Source organism: Pseudorca crassidens, chromosome 19, assembly GCF_039906515.1.
Source record: "Pseudorca crassidens isolate mPseCra1 chromosome 19, mPseCra1.hap1, whole genome shotgun sequence".
In the NCBI taxonomy this organism is placed as follows: Eukaryota; Metazoa; Chordata; class Mammalia; order Artiodactyla; family Delphinidae; genus Pseudorca; species Pseudorca crassidens.
Window position 1 is genome coordinate 63,554,613 of NC_090314.1, and position 27,472 is coordinate 63,582,084.

At 45.5% G+C, this 27,472-nt stretch overlaps 1 protein-coding gene across 2 annotated transcripts in view; it reads left to right on the forward strand.

Annotated features, from left to right (window-relative positions):
- The first annotated feature begins 11,351 nt into the window (after window positions 1–11,351).
- Window positions 11,352–27,472, forward strand: part of PRKCA (protein kinase C alpha) — a 365,590-nt gene continuing 349,469 nt past the window's right edge. The window contains exons 1-2 of one of the 2 annotated variants that reach the window (XM_067717472.1): window positions 11,352–11,659; window positions 14,461–14,492. In XM_067717472.1, coding sequence (XP_067573573.1) covers window positions 11,487–11,659; window positions 14,461–14,492 — 205 coding nt within the window. In that variant the 5' untranslated portion in view covers window positions 11,352–11,486. The remainder of the gene's footprint in view (window positions 11,660–14,460; window positions 14,493–27,472) is intronic. The other variant, XM_067717473.1, reaches the window with a different exon arrangement.

The following is a 27,472-nucleotide window of genomic DNA, read 5'->3' on the forward strand; positions in this document are numbered from 1 at the left end:
GGGCTATTGGGGCACATTTGGGGTCTCAGGGACATGGGGGCAGGGAGGCAGCAGAATGGGGGATGGGCAGAGCAGGTTCTAGAGTCTGCAACCTTGAGCACAGAAAGGGAGAGGCTGGACAGCATCCCTCAGAAACCGGTGCTCCCTGAGAACCAGCCTCCCGGAAGAGGCAGGAACAAGGAAGTGGGGGGAAGAGGAGAGAGGCTGACTGACCCCCCCGCCCCGACAATCTCCCATTTCACAGGCCCCAAAAGTGGGACTTACTTCCATGGCCCTCATCAAAACTGAAATGATGCCAGGGGCAAGCAGGCCTCCTGTCCTCCTGAATCTTCTCCCCCTTTCCTGCTCAGGCAGGTTTCTCTAAAAAGCCAGAAAGACAATACATAGATCTTATTTAACACAAATACGATCAAGTGAGGAAGTTAACAAGAGATGAAAGATTTGCGTCAAAGTATGGAAGGCTGGTAACAGATTCCGTTTCGGGTTCTGATGGTTGAGTTCAGCCCAGCCCACTCGAATGGAAGCCCCGTAAGAGAAGGGACTTTATTTCGTAACCACTGTATCCCCAGTGCCTGTGCATGGTGGGACCTCCAGGGGTATTTATTGGCTGCGGAATGAACAAAGCTGCAATGTGCTAGGTGCTAGGCTACAAAGCAGGAAGTTTCCAAGAAAGGATTTTACGAAGCTTGCGGTTGTGAGCCTAAATATGAAAAGGTGAATCCCCAGAGTATATGGAAGCAAAACGGAAAAGTTAGGGATCAGGGCAATAGGAAGCACTTGCTAGCTAAGGGGAGAGCCGGCCACTACCGATTTGGAGAAGAGGAAAGTGGGGACAAACTCAGCCGTCCCAGTGGTCTCTACCCAAGGCCTGCCTGGTTATCTTTATCCAGACAAAGCCCGACAGAAACTGTTGCAGAGGAATTTTTGTCTTAATGGTCAGACATCTAACTCCTTAGAAGGAATAACAGCAGATTTCATTTGCAACATGTTACATCTATGGTAGAAAACTAGGTGTATCTGGCTCAAGTCTTTCTACAGTCTCATGAATAGTACTTGAGATTCTAACTGTTGAGTTTAAGACTTATCTGTTCTACTGAATTTGCTAGTCTGTGTTTAAGAAATGGCAGAGGAAAAGCAATTAAAAACCATAAAACAAACTTGCCATTTGTTGCTAACTTTGTCAGAGTCCATAACATCACCTTTCTTTACCATGTTCTGTCCATAAGTTAAACTATTGCAAATAAGAGAAGCACCCTCCCGGGTCCATGTTAGAGAGCACAGAAAATGATGGAACACAGGATAGTTCCCAGCCACAGAAGCTTATGCGTGTCTCTGTTCTTAACTTGCACAGAAGAAATGATGATCCTTAGTTAAAACTGATATCACTGTGGAATTACGAAGTATCAAGCATGGGAGTTTGTGTTCCTTTACACCATCTTCCTGTAGTCCAAGTGCTCTGAGCTAAATTACACACTCTATCAAAAGAAAAAAAACGTAGCAAATAGATGGTGACTCAGCTGCCTTGAAACATTTGTTTTGCTTGTTTATTCCTTCTCTGAGCTGCATGAGGAAGCTCCATGTTTAGTCACCGAAAGCCATTCCTGCACCACTAGATGGAAGACTGGCTTCTCTCTTACTCTTTCAATATTTACATTGTCAGCAGCAGCGTTCGTTGGTTCCTCACCCAGATCTCCTAAACTGGAAAAAATGAAATAAAAAATCCCACTCTACAGTTGAGAGGACCAACCTGGGAGAATTCCTCTTGTGTAGCCATAAGAGTTGACATGAAAAATGATGATGGCGCTGGCCATGGACTGCAAGCCATTTAGTGGGTGGGTGTAGGGCGTGGGCTGCTGGTCGGGCAGCCAGGGTTCACATCTCAACTCTGCTGGTTGCTACCTGAGCAATAGTAGATACATAACTTCACCTCCTCTCAGCTCAGCACCCCTTTGTCCCTCATAGGTTGAATGGGGATAATACCCCTCAGAGGATGTGGGGATTGAAGGAGTTGACAGTTGCCTGTAAAGAACTTAAAATAATTCCTGGGACATAGTCAGGAATGTTGGTAAATGTTAAATGCTTTTTTATTGTCATTTCTCTCGTTAAACTTTACAAGTTATTAAATCATTTTAGGTCAGCTATAGAGAGCTAAATTATCTTACTGTCAACGAGAGGTATTTATTAGAGACAATGTTTATAAATTTCAAATTTATATTTCATTGGTCCAAATGAGCCAGGAAATACCGTCATCTGACTTTACCTCAGCAGACCTCCTCTGGAGCTGTCTCCGGGACAGACCAGCTCTCGTCAAACAGTGTGCTTTCTGCATTCACGCCTTTGAAATTCCACTAAAAAATTTTTTTCTAAGGCTATGGAGCAATTGGTAAGCCAGTTTTATCAATATTGAACCTTCATTTCTCTCTCTCTCTATATATATATGAATGGTTTGAGCTAAATATATGTATTTATATTAACAATACATTTAATAGATATTTAAATCATATATTTATATTAAATATATTATATTATTTATATTAATAATATATTGATATAGTTAATATATTTAAATAATATATATTGATATTAAATATATATATATTTAGCTCAAACCATTTTTCAGTCACTGACACCCAGACGGTAAGAGAAGCACCCAATTTCAAAGGTAATAAATCAAGATTTGACAACTTTAGTTCAATTCATTCTGAATATGTGTTTGATACTTTTAAGAAAGCAACTCAAGCACCCTTAGAAGTGTGTGTGCACACAGTACCCCAGCTACGAAACTTGGGTTTCCTGCTGGTTCTGAGACCTTTGTTAAAAGGACAGAAAAAAATCCCTGTATAAATGTGGGTATAAGATAAAATTGTACAGCAAAGATAAAATTAACACAGAAAGCTGTTTATGTGAGTTTTTATGACACTGAGGGTCACTTTTATCATTCTTTTGTCCAGAAAAACATTCAGAAGGATATATTTTTAACATTCATATTTAATTAACTGAAGTTAGATTTAAAAATATAGTTCTTCCTTAAACTTTTAAGTTTACAAATGGTACTCTTTTATTACTAATCACTTCTTAAAAAAAATATTTATTTATTTATTTGGTTGCACCGGGTCTTAGTTGCAGCAGGTGGGCTCCTTAATTGTGGCTCGTGGGCTCCCTAGTTGCAGCTCTAGGGCTCCTAAGCTGCAGCATGTGGGCTTCTTAGTTGCAGCATGCGGGCTCCTTTGTTGGGGCATGCAAACTCCTTAGTTGGGACAGGCATGTGGCCTCTAGTTCCCTGACCAGGGATCAAACCCAGGCCCCCTGCACGGGGATTATGGAGTTTTTTCCACTGTGCCACCAGGGAAGTCCCTACAAATCACTTTAGAGATGCTTTGAGGAAGAGGATAATAAACAATAATAAACAGTCAATTCTCTGGCAAACAAAGGACCCCTTATTAAGACTTAAAACTTAAGTAAGTCTTATAAATCTAGGGAATTCAAATCATAAAAATGGTGCTAAATGAGATGATGGATGTTCCCTGAACTTACCGGGGTCATCGTTTCATCATGTGTGTAAGTAAAATCATGATGCTGTACACCTTACACTCATACAGTGCTGTGTGCCAATTATATCTCAATAAAACTGGAAAGGAAAAAACCTGGTGAATCTTAAAATTCTCTTAAGTGTTTTCATGCTGCTTACAAAGTCTGTGAGATTTCAACTTAAAATCACAGCCCACATCCCTTACTCAGTTACACATTTTCAGTTAGAATCTGTTAAATCCTCTAATATGCCAAATTTTCTTGAGAACGAGTATACACAGTTTCTAAACTTAACTCAAAAATACAAATACTGCAGGTTTAATTTATCATTGATAGAGCTAATTCTAGAGCTCTCTGAAGTGAAGGACATTTACCCACTGAAGAGAAGACATTGAAACTGACCTACAATTTGAGGTGACCATTTCACTTAGCCAAGGTCATTGCCAGACATTCCAAAAGAGAAGAAATCTGGAACTGTGACACCAAGAATGACTTTTGCTCTGAATGCCTGTGGAGTTGGGCTGTTTTTAATAGACACGCTGCCACAGAGTCCAAAATATAGAACACACCACTGTGGCATTCAAATTATTTTGAGCTGAAGTCATCTGAGAATCACAGATGCAGGAAGAGGCTTTTTCTCTGAACTTCCTTATCTACCTAAAAGCAGATCCTTGCAAAAGGACTCAACTATCATAAATCCCCTCCCTGGGAGTTTCACAACTTTTATCACTGGAGATGGAATCAGTGGGGTAAGAGATCACCTAAACAGACCTTGTCACAAAAACACCGTATTTCCCATCTATTTTCCTAAGGGCCCATTTATCTTTTTTTTTTTTTTTTTTTTTTTGTGGTACGCGGCCTCTCACTGTTGTGGCCTCTCCCGTTGCAGAGCACAGGCTCCAGACGCGCAGGCTCAGCAGCCATGGCTCACGGGCCCAGCCGCTCCGCGGCATGTGGGATCTTCCCGGACCGGGGCACGAACCCGTGTACCCTGCATCGGCAGGCGGACTCTCAACCACTGCGCCACCAGGGAAGCCCCCCATTTATCTTTGACCTTACATAAGTGCCCTTTGGTCCCCTTCTCTTCTCCTATTAAGACGGAATATGAGCCTCAAATTCTAACCACCCCTTTAAGTAACATTTTTCTCTTTGCTTCTGTGTACGTGGGGAAAAAATTGGTCTTTTCTCCTCTTAATTTCTTTTGTCAGTTTAATTCACATGCCCCCATCACTCAACCTAAGAGGTTAGAGGAAAAGGTTTTTTTCCCCAATACCTATCAACCGTATTTAGTCAACATAATTATTTGACATACCTGTTTACTATTCCCTCTCCAGGGTCATTCCCATGATCATAAAAACATGAGGTTATCTTCCTATAAAAAAATGTATTTAGATTTCAGTGACCACCCTCCATTCTTTAAAAACGTTTGCTTGCAACAGTACCCCTTAATCTCTGACTTCAGTTTCTTCCCCCCCACCCCAGACTTTTTTTTTTTGGCGGGATGTTAGTGCCCCACCAGGGGTCGAACCCACGCCCCCTGCTCTCTTAACCAATTAAGCACAGAGTCTTAACCACTGGACCGCCAGGGAGGTCCCCTCCCCTCTTTAAAGGGCCTCCAAGCAAGCTTTGACACACTCCCACCTCTCCACTGAAACTGTTGTTCCGTTCACTGTTTATCCCCAATATCCTATAACAGTGCTTGAGCATAAGTGCTCAATGCATACTTATAAACAGTGTTTCTGAATGCTTTTTCTATTCTTTCTTGTTAGAGTTATATCTCGCATAGAAACTTGAATGACATTTGAAAGGATTCCAAGGCTTTGGGAGGTGTCACCATTCTAGTTCTAAGGCCACGCCAACTACAGAAACAATTGCAGATTGTAGAGTTTGCCAGAAAAATTAAGTGTGCATTCAGAAGAACCAGGCTGTCATCGCTGCACTGACTCTTGGGAAACAGCTCCTCCCAAGGGGACGTTGGGATGCCACGTCGCTTACTGATTTACCTAGATAAACCTCGAGGGACATACCTTCTGAGCAGCTTCTCCAGGTTTTCCTGGAATCTTTGCCCTATGTCGATTGATGGGAGATGTGCTATTTTTACTCCATGACTGCGTACAGCAGGAAACATCCAGACTGAAACAAGATCAAAGTTTTGAAGGTGGTCATGCCTGGGCGTTAAATGAGAGCTATCATCAAAATAGAAGTGAGGGCTTCCCTGGTGGTGCAGTGGTTGGGAGTCCGCCTGCCGATACAGGGGATAAGGGTTTGTGCCCGGGTCCGGGAAGATCCCACATGCCGCGGGGCAGCTGGGCCCGTGAGCCATGGCCGCTGAGCCTGCGCGTCCGGAGCCTGTGCTCCGCAGCGGGAGAGGCCACAACAGTGAGAGGCCTGCGTAACGCAAAAAAAAAAAAAAAAAAAAAAAATAGAAGTGAGAGTGTGTATGAGTTAAATTTTCCCGGGTAGAAGTGTCCACAAATTTCCCTCTCCCACTCAAATCACCAAAGAGAATGTAAATTACTCAAAGGCAGATATATATATATATATATATAGCATACTATGTATATATGTGTATATATATATAGTAAACGCAAGATATTAACGTTCCAGGACCCAGCATTCATTGTTAAACAAAGGCATTGAGCCTCGTAATTGCCAGCGCTCTCCCTCTGCTCAGCCACCCGGATGCTCACTTCTACCCCAAAATACCCTTTTTAAAACAGGCGGTTCCTAGACTTTCTCTGATGCAAAATCCGAGAAGGAGGATGGAAGGCCTTACCCTGAAGGGAAAGATAGAGGAAGGTTTATGTTGAAAGTGATATATAATAAAGAGTACAAAAACAATAGTACAGGAGAGGAGGAGTAAAAGTCCCTGTAGCTGGGGGCAGAGGAGGGGATGCCTTTGGGGGCGGGTGGTTTCTGAGAGCCTACTCGGAACGTGCAGGGTTCCGAGTGAATGTGGCGGGCGGGGGGAAGCAGAAAACAGAGGGCTTGAACAGTCTGGTTGGAAGCACCCCCCACACACATGGAGCCCCTGAGTGCTTTGGGGCTGGAACTAAACTTGCCCCTCACACCTACTGGACAGAGCAGGCTTGCCTTAGCCTCCGGCGAAAGGCAGCTGCAAGCCCTGTGGGAGGGCCCGCGGGTTCTTCCCCTCGTCTTCCAGTTCACGTGTTTATTTGGACTAGTGGACTTGGCTATTTAGCTTTAAACATGTTTACAGTTTTGTTGAGTACAGGATTGATGTAAGTTAACTGTACGCATATTGATTTATTTTAGTTTTTGACCGAGTGCCACATGGCTTGCGGGATCTTAGTTCCCCGACCAGGGAACGAACCTGTGCCCCCTGCAGTGGAAGTGAGGAGTCCTAACCACTGAACCGCCAGGGAAGTCCCTGCATGCATATTTAAAGTCTACAGTTGGGTGAGTTTTGCTATGTGAATATCTGTGAAACCAACAAATACTGAACAGAACTACCCCCCCCCCAGTCTCCTCCTGGAGTTGGTATTTTGGCATGTTTGATCTGTGAATATCTGTGAAACCAACAAATACTGAACAGAACTACCCCCCCAAGTCTCCTCCTGGAGTTGATACTTTGGCATGTTTTGCCTTGTTTTAAGCTTTTATTGATATTATCTAGAGATCGAGAGATAAGGCAGGGGACAGATGAAACATGATTCATCATGAATTGATAATTGTTGGAACTGGGGGACAGGTACATGGGATTCGTAGTTTTGTCACTTCCATGGGCTGATACGTCCCCCAGGCAGGTTCAGGGAAGCAACTAAGTACCTGCTCCCATTCCCGTTCAATTCTAGGTGAATGGAAGACTATGAGAGCTGCTTGGGTCCTCTTGCAACTAGGTTTTTCAAAGAATCCAGGCCTTTCATAAAAAGCACTTTAAGGGTGAAGGTGGTGGGAAATGCAGTGGGTTTAAAACATGAACGCCAGCTTACATTTTTGGTACTCCTTCCGTGGGTCATCTTTTGCTTCCTAAGTCACAGCCACTGGGAGTGGAGGGCACGGCATCTGTCACTTCTGGAGGAATCATGGGCCCCAAAGGTGGGGGGTGGGTCTCACCGTTCACCTTCTCCGAAATGCATGCTTGGTAAAGCCGAGACCCACCGTCCTACCTTGCATTCGTAGGAGGCTTTAGGATTTACCACCCACCATCTGGCTTTACTTATATTTGTATACATTTATATATATGTATCGTCGGGTTAAATGCTTAAGAAAATCCTAGGGTTGTTATCAATACCTCCATTTTCAGGTGGAGAGAGAGAGAATTGAGAAGTTAATTTATCCAAATTACACAAATCAGTTAGTGCTGAAGCTCGGACTCGAACCCAGGTTTTCTGGATCCTCCATCTGGTGTGTGCCATGGTTACTAGAGAAAAGCTGGGAGAAAGTGGAGGAAAAACACTTTGTGGAGGAAGCAGCACCTCCGGACCCCTAGAAGCTTCCTTGGGCAGTCCGCTCAGGAATTTAACTTCTACTTGTGGATTGGGGCTAAGGAGGAGGTGAGGGTCAGCAGCTGAAAACACTTCCCAAGCATTTCACATGCAAATTAGTACCATCCCTACTCCATGCAACAACAGTGAATTTCTGGCAATAAAACCTTTTGTGTTAAAAATAACAAATACCTCCTTTTGGTGACAACATTAAAAATTACGGTTTCCAATGCCCTTTCAAAATGTAAACCCTAGGCCAAAGGCTTCTCTTCCTGCACAGAAAAGCGTTTATATTCCCACCATCCAGAGATAGTCACTTAAATGAACATTTTGCCATGTATATCTTTGTATACACCTGTGTGTAACTGCACAGGCATATTTATATCATATAGATGTGGGTGTACATACATTTTAAAAAATGGCATCTCTGAATATCGTTTTACATCCTGCTTTCCCTTACCAGGGAATTATGGGCTTCTTATAATACAGTGTATCTAATTAGGGATCGATGGTATTTTGCTTTGAGGTTTTCCTAAAGTCTGCTCCAGGCAGCACCTCTGCAAAGAGTGTTGGGCTTCCTCCTCAAGGTCAGGGGTCACAGAGGAGGACTCTCACAAACGGTGTGTTCAGTCTACCATATCTGCTCTCCTGCACTTTCCCCAGGAAACAGCAGACTCTAACATCATTGCTAACATCCATGTCTCACTGACCACTCCACCTCCCCAGGAGTTCCCCTTTCTGGAATCCCCTCCATTTTAGTGTCACCATGGAGATCCTTCTCAGGTGGGCTGCCGGGGCTGAAGCTGAATCTGGCCTCTGTACTCGGACGCCAAATTAAATCTCGGAGACAGGGTTTTGGGTGAAGCAGAAAAGGATAGTTTTATTTTCCCAGGCAAAGGGGGGCACAGCGGGCTCATGCCCTCAAAACTGTGTATCCCAACCTGGAGGGGGTAGTGAGGAGTTTTCTAGTAATGGTTCAAAGAGCCGTGGTCAGCTCGTGGACCTTCTTCTGATTGGTCGGTGACGAGGTAACCAGGAGTCAGCATCACCAGCCTTCTGGGTCCACCGGGTCTGGGGTCTCCGTGCTTGTGGGCAGCGTGCAGTTAACTTCTCCCACCTGGAGGGGGTTTCAGTATCTGCAAAACAGCTCAGAGATATTATGTGTGTATCCTTTGAGGGGGGGACCAACGCCCTGCGCCAAGGCTGCACTATTGTTTCCTGACCGCTCCTCGCTGGTCTCTGCATTCCCCTCCCCTCCCTGATTAGTAACTGTTTGAACCTGCCCGTTGGAACTCAGGGAAGGTCCTGGAGGCTGAATGAAGCCTATTTCCTGTAATTGAGAAGTGGGGGGACACAGAAAGGCTTTTGTGCCCAGGAGTGCCCAGGGTCTGGCTCGGTTTCAGGGCCACTTGTGGCCCACACTCTCATCTGTCCTTGCCGGGGGTGGTGTTCCACTGCGCGAGGATTCCCCGCCCCAGGTGTAACCCCACGCCCTGCGCCACAAGTGAGCCCATCTGTAGGCAATAGAGTACTGACGCTCAGCCCAGCCATCAAACAACAAACTTCCAGTGAGTTCTCGCCTTGCCCATAAGGAACGACAGTAAGCACTGAGGCAAGAGAGCAAAGCCACAACCAGAAAGAAAAGAGATATTGTCTCTCTCTGGTCTCCCCACTGCTGAGATCAGTGGCTCCACTCGCACACAGGTGATGGCCAGGCTGCTGCCAAGGTCCACTTGATTCTTAGCTCATCTTGCCTGTCACTGTGCTCAGAGATCACCCCATCTGCAACTCCTCCCTCCAGCTCTCCCATATTTTTCTTCTGTCCTTATATCAAGGTTTCAGGGAAACAGAAGGAAGCTTGTCTTCATAAAAGGTGTAAAAGGACCTTGGTCTTAGATGCAGAGACGGCTGTGAGGCAAGAATCTGTTTCTTTCTACCGTGTTCCATGTGATTTACAAGTATTAAGCCATCAACAACCATGGTGTGAGACGCTTATGGCGTTTTGCAGAGAATTTGCTCAATATTCCCGACATCCCCTGCTTTTCATTCCTTTTATTTTGCCCCCTTGGACTGGAGGGGGCCACCACTACTGGCAAAATTTCTGACCAGGATAGCAAGCAGGTGCAATCTCTTTAAGCTCCAAGTACATTGGCGGGAGAGATTGCAAGTGAGCCAGCAAAGTGCATGCCCCATTAAGGGCGGGTCAATAACTAACACGTGTCAAAACATAAAAGACATTCCTATCATCATGCGTTCAACTGGGCAATCTTAAAAAATGGTAGCCCTATTTGGTCTATGTGATATGCTCTAAGATAGTATAGATCTTAGGAAAGCTTTCTTGCTTTTTTAAACCTCTCGAAGGATTAAACATGTTCCCTTTCTCGCTATCTTCAGTAGATGAAGTTGTTTTGTGAATTTAGTGAATCTGACGATGAAATTAAACCGTAATGAAACGTTGTTTCCCTCATGTATTTTAGCATCCTCCAGGCAGAACTAATGAATATTCAGCAAGTGATTAGTTGGTACAACCCCACGTGCGTCCTCGAAGACCCATGCCAGCCACCCTTTCACAAGCAGTTTTACTTGGTAATTTACAAATGTACTGGCTGCGCTCTGCACCTGCCAGTAAGGCAGTTGTTAGCCTAGGATGCAAAATGATTTCTAAATTAAGGTTCTGGACTTGTAAAATCAAGAAAGCCTGATCATCCATGATTTAACTGTGGTAGTCAGTGAGTAACGGGATAAACAACCAGGACGAGTCCTTTAACCGTCCTAACATCCAAATTAGACGTCTATACAAGACGCAGGTGAAGCACAATTCAATTGGAAGCATGTGAAAGGGCCCGTGTTCCTTAATTGAAAGTAGCTCCTTTTCTTCTGCCGTGTATAATAAACAGCGTGGTGGCCCGGGAGGGGCGGGGGTTGGATATTGGAGCCAGGTGAAACCTCAAATTGATGCAAGCTTATAAAAGCTGGGCTCTTGGGCCAGAAACACGGTGGGTCTTGGAAGCGGGAGAGGTAAGTGAGCGTCTGAGCGCGGCGAGCGGAGTCTGCGAGGAGGAAGACGGCGACTACGACGACGACAAGCTGGACGGCGTGTGCGGTGGACGGAGCGGAGCGGGCGGCCCAGGGGGAGGAAGGCTGGGAGAAGGAGGAGGCGGTGGCGGCGGAGAACGGGCCCGCTTCCGCGGCGTCCTTTAGCTCCCAGGCCCGGGCGCCCCCTCTGTTTCCCCGGCGGCGCGGAAAACGCGGGGGCGTCGACTCCTCCAGCGCCGGCGCACCCCCGCCCCCGCCCGCCCGGGCCGCGCTCGGAGCATGCGCGGTGGGCGGGCCGCCTCCGCCGCCCGAGTCGGAAGCGCCAGCGCTGGCGCCGCTGTCAGTGCGCGAGGGGCCAGCAGCGCGCCCGCGGCTCCGCTCCGGCGCGGCTCCGCTCCGGCCCGACTCCTGCCGCGCCTCGGCCGCCGCCCGCGCCCCCCGCTCCCGGCGGAGGTAGCAGGCGGTGGGGGGACCATGGCTGACGTCTTCCCGGCCAACGACTCGGCGGCGCCTCAGGACGTGGCCAACCGCTTCGCCCGCAAAGGGGCGCTAAGACAGAAGAACGTGCACGAGGTGAAGGACCACCGCTTCATCGCCCGCTTCTTCAAGCAGCCCACCTTCTGCAGCCACTGCACCGACTTTATCTGGTGGGTGCGCGCGGCGGGGCGCGGGGCCGCTCCTCCCCAGTCTTGGCCGCCTCTCCCGGGGAACTTGGGGAGCCGCTGGGAGTCCCAACTCGCCTGGGACGCTACGCGCGCGCCGGGCAGGACGCACGCGGGCGGGACTGCCGGGAGTCGCCGGCCGGCCGCCCCCCGCCGCGGCAGGGGGCGACACAGAGGCCCCCCAGCCTTCCCCGGCGTCCCAGGAACAGATTGGGAGTCTCCGCGGGTCAGGGCCGAGCGCCGCGGAGAGTTGGAGGGCGGGTCCCCAGGGAAGAGTCTGGGAGGCGGCAGGCGGCGGCTGCGCGGCGCGGCCCGGGTTGGGGGCGAGCGGGGCCGGGCGCCTCGCGGGTGTGGACGCGGCCTTTTTCCTCGGGCTCGGGCTCCGGCTCCGTTGCAGCCTTGGGTCCTGCCCGCTGCAACTCGTACCTGTTGGCCACGGAGTGACTCTGGCTTCCCTGCGTGAGCCCGGGGAGAGCGGACAGGCGACCAACTGTTAAGAGCGTGTAGGGTGGGGGGAGCTAAAGGGAGCGGGTAAACGGTAGAAGGGCAGATGGAGTCCTTTAAAATAACCCGCGTCAGCACGGGGTCAGGCCGGTAAAACCCAGCGCGTGAGGACAGAGCCCGTAAGAAAAACGCTAGCAGGGCTGAAGGTGTCAGAGTTCTGGTAACTTTCAATGAACGCAGAAATTAACTCGGGGGTCCCCGGGGGTTTACGGGGAATGGGTAAGTGGTGGGCTTTAGAGACGGGTTCTCTGAACCCTGTGAAACTAGAGGAAATCGTGTATGTGCTTTCTTCCCGTGAGAGAGCTGTGCCTTTTATTAACTGACCTTTTCATAAAGGTCAGTGATTCCTCCTCAATTCTTTTATTTGAGAAAGCTGAAACTAAAGGTAGTCCAAATGCTCCAGTTGGAGGAGCAGTAGGTTCTTTCCAATTAGGTTGCTAGCCACTCTGCCTCTTCTACTTCTTGTTCTTGGATGTAGGACACCCGCCCTAAGTCAGACATGTCTAGGGTTCCGTAACTCCTGCCCCTCCCCCCCCGCCCCGCCAGGCTGGGGAATGGCACCAGGTTCATAGCACAGAGCGCGCCCTGCCACCAGCCAGCTGGCATGTGGATCTTGTTGAGGCCCTCTGGAGAACGCTACCTGGATGCATCACACCTGGGAAAATCATTTCTAAGGGTGAGGCCCACAAACATGGCGCTAATCAATAGGTGTTTAACTTTTCCTTTATGTGTGGCTTTATCTGAATCCATAACACCTGGGAAAATCGTCTCTAAGGGCGAGGGCCACAAACATGGCGCTAATCAATAGGTGTTTAACTTTGTGTGGTGTTATCTGAATCCATCACACCTGGGAAGGTCATCGCCAGGAGAGCCCCACCCACGTGGTGCTAATGAGGTGCTTAATTGTCTTAGAAATCAGCTCAACAGTACACTTACGAAAAGCACAGCTACCTGTGTGAATGGTTTCCAACGTGTAGTCAGCGTATGAAGCAGTTGTGCTCCAGGGAGCACATAGGTAGTTGTAGATAAGACTATTTAAGTTCTTGGAGTATTAGGGTAGAGAGGAGATTGCATTTAGTTAAGGGGAGGTCTTCAGCCTCGTGTATCAGCTGTGAAATTCCATTAAGAGGGAACAGCTAGACTACTGATCGCTTTTGCAGGAAGTAGGTAAGGTAGAAAAGGGACTTGCAACATGTATATCCAGGCTCGCTGAAGACTTTCCACTATCAATTGCTAGCCCCTGGTGAACTGACGTGGCATGTCAGGTCACCAGGTGTAATGTGAGTGGAAAATAAAGATCTCCCCGGCCTCTTTCTCCCGGAGTAATCCCTGAAACAGTTCTCTGCTTAGCTGTAAAGCAACCCCTTGGAAGTTCCAGGAAAATATTCCCCAGCTTTGTTGAGCAGTGGTTTTAATTTTTCAGTTTTCTTTTCTGGGTCCTTGATTTGCAAGTCATTTAAATATTAAAGCACTGATATTTTAAAACTAAGTGCGTTTAATTATTTTCTGGGTGGGGATGACTGAGTTAACTATAAAGATATGTGAAGTGCTTTGTAAACTTAAAATGCTATGTAAAGTGAGAGATTGACTCATAACCTTCTGAGAATTTTAATGTAGTTCATCCTAGTTGGAATGGTGTTTGCAATTTAACGTCCACATCAGGGTTTTCTGCTTAGAAAGTAAATTCTCTAAAGTAATTTACAAGAACAAAATAGTTCCTGAATGTGCTTTGAATGCCCTTGGTTCTAGGTAAAATTAGATCATAATCTCACATGCGAAAAATAGGGATGATAGTTTGTAAAATGTGGCTCCTTTAAGCCAAAGTTTAATGTTAAGAGTGGCGCTGCTTGGCGATATCTAGACAAATACTTACATTCACAACAAATGATGAAGCTGCTTGTTGTCTTTAGGGAGAAACAATTTTCAGTTGGTCTTTAGGGACCAAATTCAGCTTTTTTTTTTAACTGTAAGGTCAGGTTCTCCTTGTTCCCTGAATATTGTAGCCGACAACTTTATAGTCATGTTCTTGCCTTGAAATTTAAGTATTGATAACAGTGTAAAAAAAAAAAACTTGAATACATTGAGACAGCTTAGGGAGCCTTTGGAGGTCAGATCTTCTTAAAGTTGCATTGACCCAGTGCTCTGAGCTGTTTAGGCATGTTTTCCTGTCATCATTGGGTTTCATGTACAAACCTTTAACTAGAAAGCTTTGTTACATAACTGGCTTAAGATATGGTATCCAACACAAAATATGTTAAGAAATCTTCTTGTTTGTTTTTCAGGGGGTTTGGGAAACAAGGCTTCCAGTGCCAAGGTAAGCTGCCCACGTTGGATTTTATTTTCAGGTACAGCATGAAATAAGCATTCCAGACAGGAACAGTGTTTCCAGTCATCTTTTCTTTGATCTCCCCCCCCCCCCCAAAAACGTTGTTTAGATGTTCTCAAAATATGAGGGCTGTAAATTTGGGCCTTAAAAAAATTGTTTGGTATTTTGCCTCGTAATCTGCATATAGAGCTGCCTTTTTCTTCAAGGGAAAAACCTTCCTGGAACTTACTTTTTTGCCAAGAACATTCTTGTCAGAAACTGCTGTTTTGTGTGGGTGTTGAGAAAAAAATGAAATCACGGCGTGTGTGGCTCTTCCTGTTTTTGTCCATTTTTTACCTAGGCATTGGGTTGGACGCCTAATCTTGGGCTATGCAGCACGCTAGTGAGTTTCTGGCTTTTGATGGTCGATTGTCACCCAGAACAAAGTTGGCACGTTTTAAGGCGGCCGCAGCATGAGGCGCGTCGTCTCATCTTACGCTCTCCATTGCATCCACAAAGAAATCCCTTTCCTCCTCTGATCTGTAGTTGCATTTTACACTCTCCAGATATCTAACTTTTCATACCCTTCTGTTTGTTGAAACATTTTTTTAGAATGCCTTATTGCTTGTGAAGTCATCCCAGTTCATTAGCCCACCTTCTGGCTCTCCTGTCTATACTATGTTTACTTAGTTCTGGTTACATTTCCCATCTGGGCTTCGGTTTATTAGGGCAAGTGGAAAGTGCATTCTAGCCTGGAAAATATACTAACAGTGTTTAACGTTAAGTGCGTTAGAGACACACAGGGTGTACTTCCTGTGACTTTAAAATTGTGCTCGTAAGTTGGTTACCGTTTAAAACCTGCACGCTTGTGAAGTTGTTTCTTATATGCATTTTCTAAAGATTTTTGGATGCGGGGATTTTATGTATGATCAGTGTTCTACTTTCCTTTACGTTGTGATTAACACCCCTATTGAATAAATTTATTTGGAGAGTCACATTGAGAAATCAAGTTGAGTCCTTTGCAAAAGAATGAAAGGCGTGTTGCCAGTCTAAGAAACGAAAGGAAGATGTGACTCTTTCCACTTCGCAAAGTTGTGGACCTGAACTTTATAGGCAACGTTTGAAGTCTTTGAACAGGATTTTAGGAAGTTTAAAGATGTAACCTTGTGATTCGGGGCTAATGTGATACCTATATCTCCTGTTATTTTTGGTAATGTGTTTGAATGTGGAGGCCTAGGGAAACTCATAAGAAAAATATTTACTAAATGGTCTAGATAATGCACAAGAGAAAGGGGGTATGTTATGTAGAAAATGAGCTTTTTAAATACAAAGAACCCCAGGTTAAGGTTTGTCCCTTTGAGACCTGCCGGTTTTGTTGGCCATACTAGGCTACAGCAGGACCTGAATGGTTTTTTCGGCATCTTTTGAACTTCCAGTGGATTAGCAGGTTAATAATCTCACATCCAATCACTCCCTCTTACCTTAATTATAGAAGTGCTACTCATAAATTGCGCAAACACTGTATATAAAAATGAAATCTTGTTTCCTTTCCCACTCTCAGGAATAACTTCTATTTAAGACATCCATTCATTCACTTATTTACACATACTTTTTAAAAATCAAAATTTTCAGTCATTCTGCAGCTTTTTTTTAGCAGTAGGTGGTAGGTGTCCTTCCATATCAAAACATCAGTTCTTCCTTATTTGCATGTGTGGAAATAACAAATTCATTCACCGGTCTCTGAGACATTTTAAATGTTTCTAAGTTCTCTACTATTGTAGTACATATACAGCTGTCGATATCCTTGGGCTCTAGGTATTTCTGCAATAGATACATAGAAGTGTGTGTGGATACATTTTAAACTGCAATGAGCACAGCTTTAAGTTGCTCTCCAAAAAGGGTCCAATTTGTATTTCAGTATCAATAGAGTACCCCTTTCTCTTCATTCTTACCTATATTTTTGCTCTGGTAGGTGAAAAGGGCCTCTTTCAAATTCCATCTCTCGTGTAAGTTTGAGCACTTCCAACATGTTTTAGCCCCTTGTATCTGTCCTGTGAATTTCCTTATATTTGAAATTCAGGGTTTACAAACCGAACTATAGCAGTGAACGTGTGCTCTATGCAATATTCTTTGCTTTGAAGAATTAAACCTGATCGCTTGAATGAGTTCCCCTATTGTATTTATAGATGTTTAATTCACAGAAACCATTTCAAGTTATAAGTCTATTTGTGGGGAGCTGCTTGTTACAGTTGTGTAGTTATGTGTCATCTGTAGTTTTTGACTTCTGAGCAGGCCTGTGCTAACCCATTATCTTGTTGTTTGTAACTTAGATAATGTTAGCTCAGGGCAGTGCTCTTAATCACATAATGGTTACCCAGTGTTTCCTATTTTGGTACTTGTCTCAGTCTTCAGTATATTCTTAAATGGTCAGGTGTTAAGTTTTCTCCTGATCTCTAACTCAACTTTTCCTGTTGGTTTGGTTTGATAGGCTCGTTCTTAGCAGAATGACTCGTCCTCACGTGTGCCCTTTGCAGCCCACCCTCTAGGGATGACAGCTGGAGGCTGAGGCTGCTTTTAGTACCCGTACTTGTCACCTGATGGAGGGGGTGTAGTGTTCCAGCTCTAAGTGTGTGGCGTGTTGCTTTGGTCAGAAGATAAAATACCTGCAGCTGAGTTTACTTCAGCTCAAAGGGGGCAGATGCTCCGAGTCACACATACATGGACTCGTTTAGCTTTAAACCTAAAATATTCACTATTGTTTAGTGTTAAGTCAGAATTGGAAGACTAAAGAAATAAGCAAGTTTTAGTCCTTAAAACTGGGTTTGTAATCTGTACCATCTAGAAAGCATATTTTATAAGGGTGTTTCCAAAAGAAACGTGAGGTGATTTCCCACTTCTTCCCTTCCCCCAAGATATAACATAAATGGACGCAGAAAGCTTTTCTGAAGAGATCTGTTGGGTCATTCCCGCTTTTACCTGTTGGACTCTATTCCGTCCTTACAGCACACGTGGTACAGGGATGCAACCCTGAAAATGTGTTACTAGGGCAAGTAACAGAAGCCGATCCTGCGGTGAGAATTTGCTGCCTGACGTGGTTGGAACCAAGGGCCTTAAACGTTGGGGGAGGACAGGGTAGATCTGGAAGCCGTGGAACCTTCTTCAGGTTCTTGGAGATGAAGACAAGCCGAAATGACAGGACTCGAATTTGCTGTATTTTTGTTTGGCTTATTGTTCTGTGGGTTGGCTTGATCTGTTCCGTGCTCACTTCATCTCCGTGAGGCTGCTGGAGAGCTTGGCCTTGCCTGCTTCTGAAGGAAGGATAGAAGCAAGCTTGTCTGGCCCTGGGCATTGAGGAAGTTGAGGTTCAAGCCCGGAAGGCCTGGGTCCAGTTGGGGTCTCTGTCCTGCTCAGGCTGCTCCCAGCAGCTGTCCGAGGGTGCCGGCCGCCTCAGATGCTCTTCCTCGGGGGCCGTGGTGCCCCAAACAGCCGTATCCCCTACTTTGGCTACTGGGAAAGGGAGTGAGCCAACTCGTTTCTTTCCCCCTCAGTTAGCAAGACCCATGCCCTTCTCTACTTACAGCGATAGAAACAGCCTCTCAAAAAGTGACCTGCTTACTTGACGGGCCAAATAGTCTGTTATATCTGGCTAACCTGCTTCTGTTTTCCCTTTTTCTATTCCTTCATGGTGAATGTCACAAGTTAAAATGTACTGTCACCCAGGCTCTCTGAATACACGCTGGAGACAGCATCAGTATGAATTCCCACGGGTGACCGGGGTCTGCTGTTGTGGCTCTTCGTCCTGGGTGGTCCGCCTGGCATGTGCAAGCCGTCTGCAGGGAGTTCATTCACGTTCATGTGCTCGCACAGCGCTGCTGAGCCAGGTTTGAGTCTTGAGCCGTTTCCCTGCCGAGCACACATCAAATACTGTGCGTTGTGAGGCTAACTGAAGCTCTGTGTTTTTCCATCGTTGAGGGTGAAGAAATCAGCTTTCCACCCCTTTCCTGATGACATTCCATCTTGAAGGCCTGTTTCAGGGTCGATATTTTGGCTTACCCAAGTAGGACAGTGCTTGATACTCCTTCTCTGAGAATGAAAGTTGATGTTTGAAGAAAAAAGAATGGTTTCCCCCTTTGGCTGTAGGAGCTGAGGAATCCCAGAAAACCGGGCCCATCTAAGGGAGGGTGATCTTTAACGGGGGGTTGAGTCGGCAGCCTTTCAGAAAAGGATGCCTAGTTACTCGCCACAAGTCTCAGGGTTCTGAGAGCCAAGCAGTGTGGCCAGCAAGCGCCAGGAGAGGGTTGGGGGCTGGGACCCGGGCGGGGCTGCGTGGTGAAGCTGGCCGCCTTTGACGGAGTACCTGTCCTTCCCGTGTACTGGATCAGCCACCCCTGGACTCTGGGGCGGCCCGTTGATTTCCGAAGTTGATGCCAGGATTTTCCATCTTCAAAACAGGTCAGCATTTCACGACCCTGCTTCTCACTTGGTTACCCTCCCCCCAGATTAGAAGCTATGTGAACTATAGGTGAGTGTCTGGTTACCTGTAAGTTCCAAAAAGGCAGGTCCAAGTAAGAGTGAGTATAATTCGGAACGCTGGAGGTTTTGCACTGAGGTCAGACTAAAGGGTTATTTCAACTTCGAAGATGAAATTGTCTGTAATCCCTAAGATGCAGGAAAGTGATTGAGATGGGCAGCTAGAACTTTCTTTTCCTCTCAGAAGTAGAGACACATGAAGACAACTTAGTATAGGGGATTCCCCTTTGGTGCCAGCTGTTACGAAATGATTTCTGATTAATGGCGTTTTGAATTGCTCTTCTTTCACTCAGCACATTAAGTGAAAGTGCTTTTATTTACACGCACACCCCCCACCCCCCGAAGCTGGTGCTGGTAGAAATCTCTCTTTATTTTCGCAGATGAATCTGACATGCAAATTTCCTTTACTTCTACCATGTGTCTTAGTGTCCTGAGTGTTTCACTCTCCTGGAGGAGTTTTTAGTCACATTAACCCTTAACATGCTGGCTTTTCCTTCACAGGGGTTTTCAAGGTGCCATTAGCTGTCTGCAGAGCTTCCCTGTACGGATGGAGCCCGGCTCCCTGCCAGGACATTCAGTCTCTTCAGTCCCGCTGCCTTGCTTTTTCTGACTCATCTTAAGGCTGCTCTCCTTCCTCCCATCCTCCTGTCACTTGAAGGAAGCTGTACTTTTCCAGAAAGTGTGTTCTCGCCATGCTTTCTCCAACCTGTTTTTGCCCAGAGAGTACACTTGGAGTCTTAGCCTGAAGTTTAGCCTGGACCTTTTCCGTCCTCCCTGCCATTCTGGGTGCTCTCCCTCTCATAGGACCCTCCCCCCACAGTATTTCCTGTCTGTTTCCTCTACCAGCCCTGGGAGCAAGGACTGAGGCTTATTTCTCTGTCTTCCATGTTTAGTGCAGTGCCTCGTGCTCGGTTGACACTACGTAAATATTTGCTGGGTGTGAGATTGTGTAAATATTAGAGGTATGGTATGAATGTTCCTAGCTGGAAGGATCACAGTCACTTCTGCCTGCCTACTGTTTTTTTATATAAATTTATTTATTTTTGGCCGTGTTGGGTCTTCGTTGCTGCGCGTGGGCTTTTTCTAGTTGCAGCGAGCGGGGGCTGCTCTTCGTTGCGGTGCGCGGGCTTCTCACAGCGGTGACTTCTCGTGGAGCACAGGCTCTAGGCGCACGGGCTTCAGTAGTTGTGGTTCGTCGGTTCTAGAGCGCAGGCTCAGTAGTTGTGGTGCATGGACTCAGTTGCTCCGTGGCACGTTGGGATCTTCCCGGCCCAGGGCACGAATGCATGTCCCCTGCATTGGCAGGCGGATTCTTAACCACTGCACCACCAGGGAAGCCCCTGCCTACTTGGAAGTCTAGTTTATAATCCAAAGTTATGTCACCGAGGGGCAGATCTTGAGATGGCATAAGAAAAAGTGATTTCTGAAGCTAAGCATCGTTAGTCAAAATATAGAACAGAAAATTCTAATTCATGTGTGTAATAAGTTCTATGTCATGTTAAGCTTAATGAATTAGTACGATAGGAATAAACCACTTGGTGTGCCTGCCTTCTAACTTTAGAGACGTATCTGGACATCAGAAATGAATCTTTCTGCCACAGCAGGAGGGGCGATGCCTTAGGTGGGGTACAGGGGTGAAAAGTCAAAACCAGTGCCAGGATGTTTGGTACAGTCGTTTAAATGGTCCTTTGCTTGGCGATTGCTAATGGCTGAAACCAGATTGTGATGCTCCAGACAGAGTAGTAGCTCGACTTGATTCTGGTGTTTTTAAACTTCTTGTTCCTGAAAGGTTTCTGTATCTTCACGTGAGGAGTGGGGGCGCAGGGGTGGAACGGTTGTCACCCAGTTGCAATCCCGTGACAGGCTTCAGTCAATTGAAAGAAAGTCGTGTTAAGTGCTGCCTCACGCCAGACAATCCAGGAGCTTTCTCATTTCGTATACTTCTTTGCAAAAGCGCCCCGTTGAGCACAGCATATGGTCATTTTTAAAGAAAGGAGTGCCGAAGAATCTGCCAGGCTGGTGGGGTGGAGCTCGGGTTCAGATTCTAATCGTTCTGCACAAAGCACTTTTCAGAGCCAAATGGAAACTTTTTTGGTACTTACAGAGCCTGAATTTATATTAAGGGAGGAAAGAATGCTGCCATTGAGGGAAACACTGAAACATGTCTTGGTGACATAGAATGAAGGCCTTGCTGTCCTCATGTGTCTGTCAGAATTTCCACGACAAACCCTTTATTTCAGGTCTCTCCCCTCAGACTGAAAACTCATGTTAGACTTTAACCTGAGACGTGAACATTTCAGGATTGGCATGGTTTTAGCTGTCAAATCTAGTTGAAATTACTACAGCTACATTAAAAGAAACCCTCTTAAATTATACAAAGGGGAAAATGGCTTCTGGAAATAGAATAGAGGGGAATGATTTGATTAATTGTCAGCGCAAGATAAGAATTATTTAAGAGCAAGTTCACCAAGTAAGATTAGCATGAGGACAGTTAATCTTTGCCTTCGTTTGCTGTGTTTTCCCCCTAATATCTATACACCTCTAGTTTGGGCATTTTGGGAAATACAAGATCATTTATTAACTGGGGTGACTTTAATAGGTAAGAAATAAGGGTGGAAGCCCGGGACCTGATGGTGTGTACTATAAACAAACTTAGATCCAACTTGGACAGACTTGTATGAGAAATGGGATAAGAGCATGATCCAATCAACAGCTGAATTCTGAGCAAAATTCTCTTAGAGATGATCTGACTCCTAAGTGCCAGTGATCCTGTTGGTGAAACCATGATGCTTGGAGTGATGAGTCTAGTCTACCTCATGCACTGTAGTCTACGATGGGGAGATTTTCCTGTATTTGAAACACAATAACAAGCGCCCATGTCGTGCTTACTCTTAAATACTGTTCTGAGCACTTTTCAGTCCTCATTTGATCCTCATGACACTTCTGAAAAGGTCCGCAGTGTCATCCCCATTTTACAGCTAGGGAAACTGAGCCACAGAAGTTTGGTAGCTCGCCCAATGTCACATAGCTGGGAAATGGTGGAGCTGGGGCTCGTGCCAGGCAGTGTGGGTCCAGACTCCGTGCTGTTACCCCAGGTGCCCCGCCGCATGGTTCCTCTTGCTTTGTCAGACCTCAGCCACCTCACTGGATGGTGGAGGTATGCAGGGATGAAGTTGTTCAACTCGGTGACGCCTCTGTGCTTGCTGCCTGTAGCGGGAGGTTCTGCTGGACACCGCAGGGCAGACAGCCTGGCGGCGTAGATGGAGACAGCTCACCGTCATAAGTCTGAACCAAGTAGGAGTCGACCGACGTGAGGATGAAGATATGTTTTTGGCTCCTTGAGAGGTGGCTTTCGATTTGGGCTTCCTAGGATGCGTGGGATTTCCTTCATTTGGGGAGCTGGGGGGAGATGCTCTAATATGAGGAAATAATGGAGTAAAAGAACCTGAAAGCGACTTGGGGGTCCAGGGAGGCTGTGGTGCTGGCGGTGTTGCCAGCCCTGACCCCCCGATAGGGCAGATGGAGAAATGCCCGAGGGTCTACCCCCTGCCTGTCCCCACAGGTGGGCTCTTCTCTGCTAATCCGTGACTTTCTCTTGTAGTTTTTTTGCGTTACGAGGGCCTCTCACTGCTGTGGCCTCTCCCGTTGCGGAGCACAGGCTCCGGACGCGCAGGCTCAGCGGCCATGGCTCACGGGCCCAGCCGCTCCGCGGCACGTGGGATCCTCCCAGACCGGGGCACGAACCCGTGTCCCCTGCATCGGCAGGCGGACTCTCAACCACTGCGCCACCAGGGAAGCCCCCTCTTGTAGTTTTTAACTGTCATGCTCACTTTTCAGAAAGATGTTGCAGTTACAGGAAAGAACAGTATTACACACAATGTCAGATATGTTGTATTTTTTGGAAAATGTGTTTTAGTAAGGGTGCTGCTCTGACACTATTCCGAGGGTCTTTGTTCTGAAGCTGGTACTATTGGTGGCCAGCCTGGAGATTAGGACTGGAGGTGATAACGAAGGCTGAGTTCCAATAGGCTCATACACATCAATAAGGGAAACAATAAGAAAGAAATAACATCACATATTTAAAACTGGCAGCACATTGTTCTTTAAAAACTGCACACTGGTTTATTTTTCCAGAATTTCTGGTTCATTCTCAGTTATTTCTTCCTTCTCCACGGGGCTAAACTGTGGGGAAAGTGCTATAACCCTAATCAGAATCCTTGGAAGGGAAAGGGGTGCTGCAGAGCACCTCAGGTGGGAACATAAGATGGGCTTTCATCTGGATTTCAGCTTTGCAAAATCGGAACTCACAGAAGACTGCTGCGCTGGTATGTGCTCGGCATATGCGCCCCCCCCCCCCCCCCCCCCACCGGGAGCTGGCGTTCCCGTGCCCGCTCTCCAGGGATGGACGCTGGGGCAGAGGCTAAGCACTCGCCCACTGTCCTGCAGCTTTGAGACCAGGGTGATGGAGTGTCTGTTGTATCGCAGTAGTTTCTTGTTGGTATCTGAAGCTGTACTGATAAGTAGCCAGTCCCTTTGACTCACGTTTTCACTTGTTTTTCCTTCTGTCAGATTGTCTAATAAAGTATGATTTGTAGTGCTGTTTGTAATTGGCATAAAACTCTTTGATTCAAGAAAGCTAAGCTCATGCTTGTAAAGGTTTGCGTTAGTTTCCATTTGGATTTGTTTTGAAGTTCAGTGGCAGTAAATGAGCTTAAATTATTTTCCCCCTTTTGAATTAATGCATACAACTATACGTAATTATCTTAAAATGTGAAAATGGGAGATGGCTCACTTTTAAAACTTCGGAAATTGCAACTTGATTCTTAACTGTTTTACAGTGTAGGGAGTAGTTTAAATCATACTTTTTTCTTTTTTTCTAAAAGGTGCTTAATGTAGTTGTAATCATGAAAAGTTGTAAGTTAACATTAATAGGTGGATTACAGAATGATCCTGTTAGTCATAGGCCTAATTTTGAAATCTTCAGTATATCTGATGTTTTCACATGGTGAGTTTGATCACTAAAGTGATTTTTATCACTTTAGTTTTACATTAATTTTTTCAATCTGAATGACTCAACATGGAAAACTTGATCATGCTGTTTTAATTTCAGTTTCTAACAGTTCAGAAACATGCAGGACTGATTCTTATTTATTCTTTAGGTTCAAAATCAAGTTTGGGTTAAGGGTCGAGACGCATTGTCTTACTTTCCCTTTCTTAATCAGAACCGTCAAGCACCACAGCACCTGCTGGTTGAGCGGAGTCTGATCATGTGATGCAAATTAACTTGCAAAATCACAGTTTATTAAAGATTAGCTGTTGGGTGGGAGCTGGAACAGTTTATGCTTGAGATGTGCCGTGGGTGGTCTAAAACGAATCTGATGCACTGCTGTAGAATAATTAACGTAAACGGTAAAGGTATTGGAGATCAGATGATAACTCATTGGGCGAGGCTCTGGGCTTTTGTTCTTCAGTTAATATGGTGAGAGGTGTGATACTAATGCTTGTCATGATTAAAGCATAAACTTGGGGAGAATACAGCATTCATGCCGTTAACTTTGATAGGCCCGTTCGTGAACAAGGTGCTTGGCTAACTTGCCTATTGGTGGAGAATTAATGAAGTTTTATCCCAAAGTTGAGAGTACATCGTCGACTTCTGGCTCTTGTTTGCATTTCCTTTGTGTCCCTTTTATGTCAAATTTTATTTGATCTGTATGTATTGTCCGAGCAGCCTAAAACTATGTGGAGACTTAGGATTAAAAAGAAAAAATGGAACTAGTAGAATATAGTCACGTCAGATGGGCGAGATTTTAGTCACTAAGAAGCTGGATAGCTCTCTTAACCATTATATTTACTATATCTGTAGGTAATTAAAAACATGCTTCTATTTAAGTGCAGGTTAGTCCTCTGAATGCATGTCCATTTAAGTACTAACCTTGGCCTCCTTGGTGAAGTCTGTAGTCACAGGATCAAGAAGCGCCGTGGTCTTGGGATTTAAAGCAGGAAGGGATTGTGGAGGCTGTATAACTGAGGCCCTGAGTTCACAGCCTTGGACCCGGCCACGAGGGTTCCGTGATGTGCTGTAAACCCAACCGCAAAACTGATCTTCATGCCCCAACTCCTGTAAAGTGGTGCTGTGCCCACTGCCGCTTCCTGCTTCCTGGTAGCTCATAAACCTTTGTACTTACGTGTACTCTCTAGTCTTACATCTTAAGTTCTATTGCCAGTGAGTCTAGGTGCTCATCCCATAATCTACTGAAGCCTGAGGAAATCTGGAAGCTTAGGGCAGGCACTGGATTCCTTTTATTGCCTTTGAAAAATGGCAGTGCCGTTTAGAGACAAATGTGCATCTTGCCCTAAAGCCTAGGAGGTTTACTGAGTATGGATTGTATGTTCATCTTTCATAACGTGGGTTACCAGTCTGGTAATAACAAACATCTTGTTTAAAATACTAAAGATGTGTAAGACTTTGAATTTGGATGAGAATTCATGGGCAAGGAAAATGGCTCTGCTTGAAGTTACATATTTGACTTTTGTCTAATTTTAGCTCCTCATGATTCTTTGGGAGCAAGCTACATCCCTGAGCTACTTAGTCTACTATTAATCTTACGCTGAGATATTACAACAGCTTATTTTGCATTTTATATGTTACCTAAAGTACAAACCCACTAGTATTAATCTACAAATGTACATATTTTTGGAGGCCCCCAAGCAAGATTTGAAGAGTGACTAAATATAACCATAAAGTTTATGTGGCTTTGCCTGCTGTAGTACAGTGACCTGCTCTTAGAATTGAAATTATTTCTGAACAGTGGTACAGCCAAATATAGACGTCAAACCTTAGTTTCAGTGTTGACTTGAGGTTCTGATCTTAGAAATACATAAATATAGAAAATATACAAAATGATGGAACTGAAGTTAAACGTGGACACTTTATGCATACCTTTTTCAGTATTTTCTATTTAAATCCAAACACAACATAAGTCTTGTAAGTGTTGCTTGGGGAATTTTCTTTCCTGTCCTAGATTTCTCAGTTGCTTTAAAAATGAGCCAGAAGTGATGGTTCCTATTTTTTTTCCTTGGTGAGTTTCCCTCCCATACTCTTGGACATCTTTATTGCTCCAAGAGACTTTGAATCAGATTCAAAGTTAGGAAACTCAAGGTAAATTATTACTGCTGATTTGATATATATGAATAATTTTGAAGATTTGATAGGACTTGTGTTAAGAGTAGGAAGTTTTTGGGGCTTCCCTGGTGGCGCAGTGGTTGAGGGTCCGCCTGCTGATGCGGGGGACATGGGTTCGTGCCCCGGTCCGGGAGGATCCCACGTGCTGCAGAGCGGCTGGGCCCGTGAGCCATGGCCGTTGAGCCTGCACGTCCGGAGCCTGTGCTCTGCAACGGGAGAGGCCACAGCAGTGAGAGGCCTGCGTACCGCAAAAAAAAAAAATTAGGAAGTTTTTTCTTTTTAAAATCTTTATATATACAGAAACATGCATTGATCATAAGTGTATAGCTTGATAAATTTTACACCAGGGCCTCCTGTGTGACCAGCAAGGAGTGGGAAGTTTCTAGGCCACTTTTTTTTTTTTTTTTCCCCTTTGCACCTGCTTCTGTATGGAAGTCATAAATTGCTTTGAATAATAGCCTTTCTTTTCAAAGTCAGCTTTCCTGGGAAAATCTTTGATTCTGGGGTGAGGCAGTGAGTGGGGACTTTCAGTTCTATGAACTGAAACTTACACCAATCTCATTTCATCCTCAAGTGATTGAACCATCCTTGGCTCTAACTGGAGTTTCTCATCCAGCTCCTTAAATCTTTGGAAGAAAGCTTTCCTTCACACTTTTATTTTGAACTAATTCTGTTTCACTGGAAAGTTGAAAAATGATACGATGAATTTCTGTTGCAGCCAGCTTCCCCCAATATTAACATCTCTCATAACTGTAGTATAATTAGGAAGAACAGGAAATTAACATTGGTACAGTATTAACTATAGATCTCATTTGAATTTGCACCAGTTTTTCCACTAATGTCCTCCTCCTGTTGTGGGGTCCTGTATAGGATCCCAGAGTGCATCTAATTTTTTAGTCTTGGAGGTAAATCATGTTTTGTTGTATCGGTATGGTATGTCTAATCATGATTGGTGCAGTCAGATGCCTGCCTTGATTTAAAACAAAAGAATGAGACCACTCCTGTTTATTACTTAGTTGCACTGGAGTAATGCCAGTCTGGGTGGGTCTGCCTGTGGTCAGTGTGGTTGGTGGGTGGTTGTCAATGAGTTTATATTGCTTGTCACTGCCAGGAGTCTTATTTACAAGCAGAATAATAGGAATGGAAGCCATTGAAGGTTACGGATCTCGCGCATCTGCCAGGTTTTTTCTGGAGAGACGAACTAGAAGTTCAGAGCTTGATCTGGAAAGTCAGCTTGTTCTCTAGACGGTCGTCCGATAGAATTTTGTGTGATGGC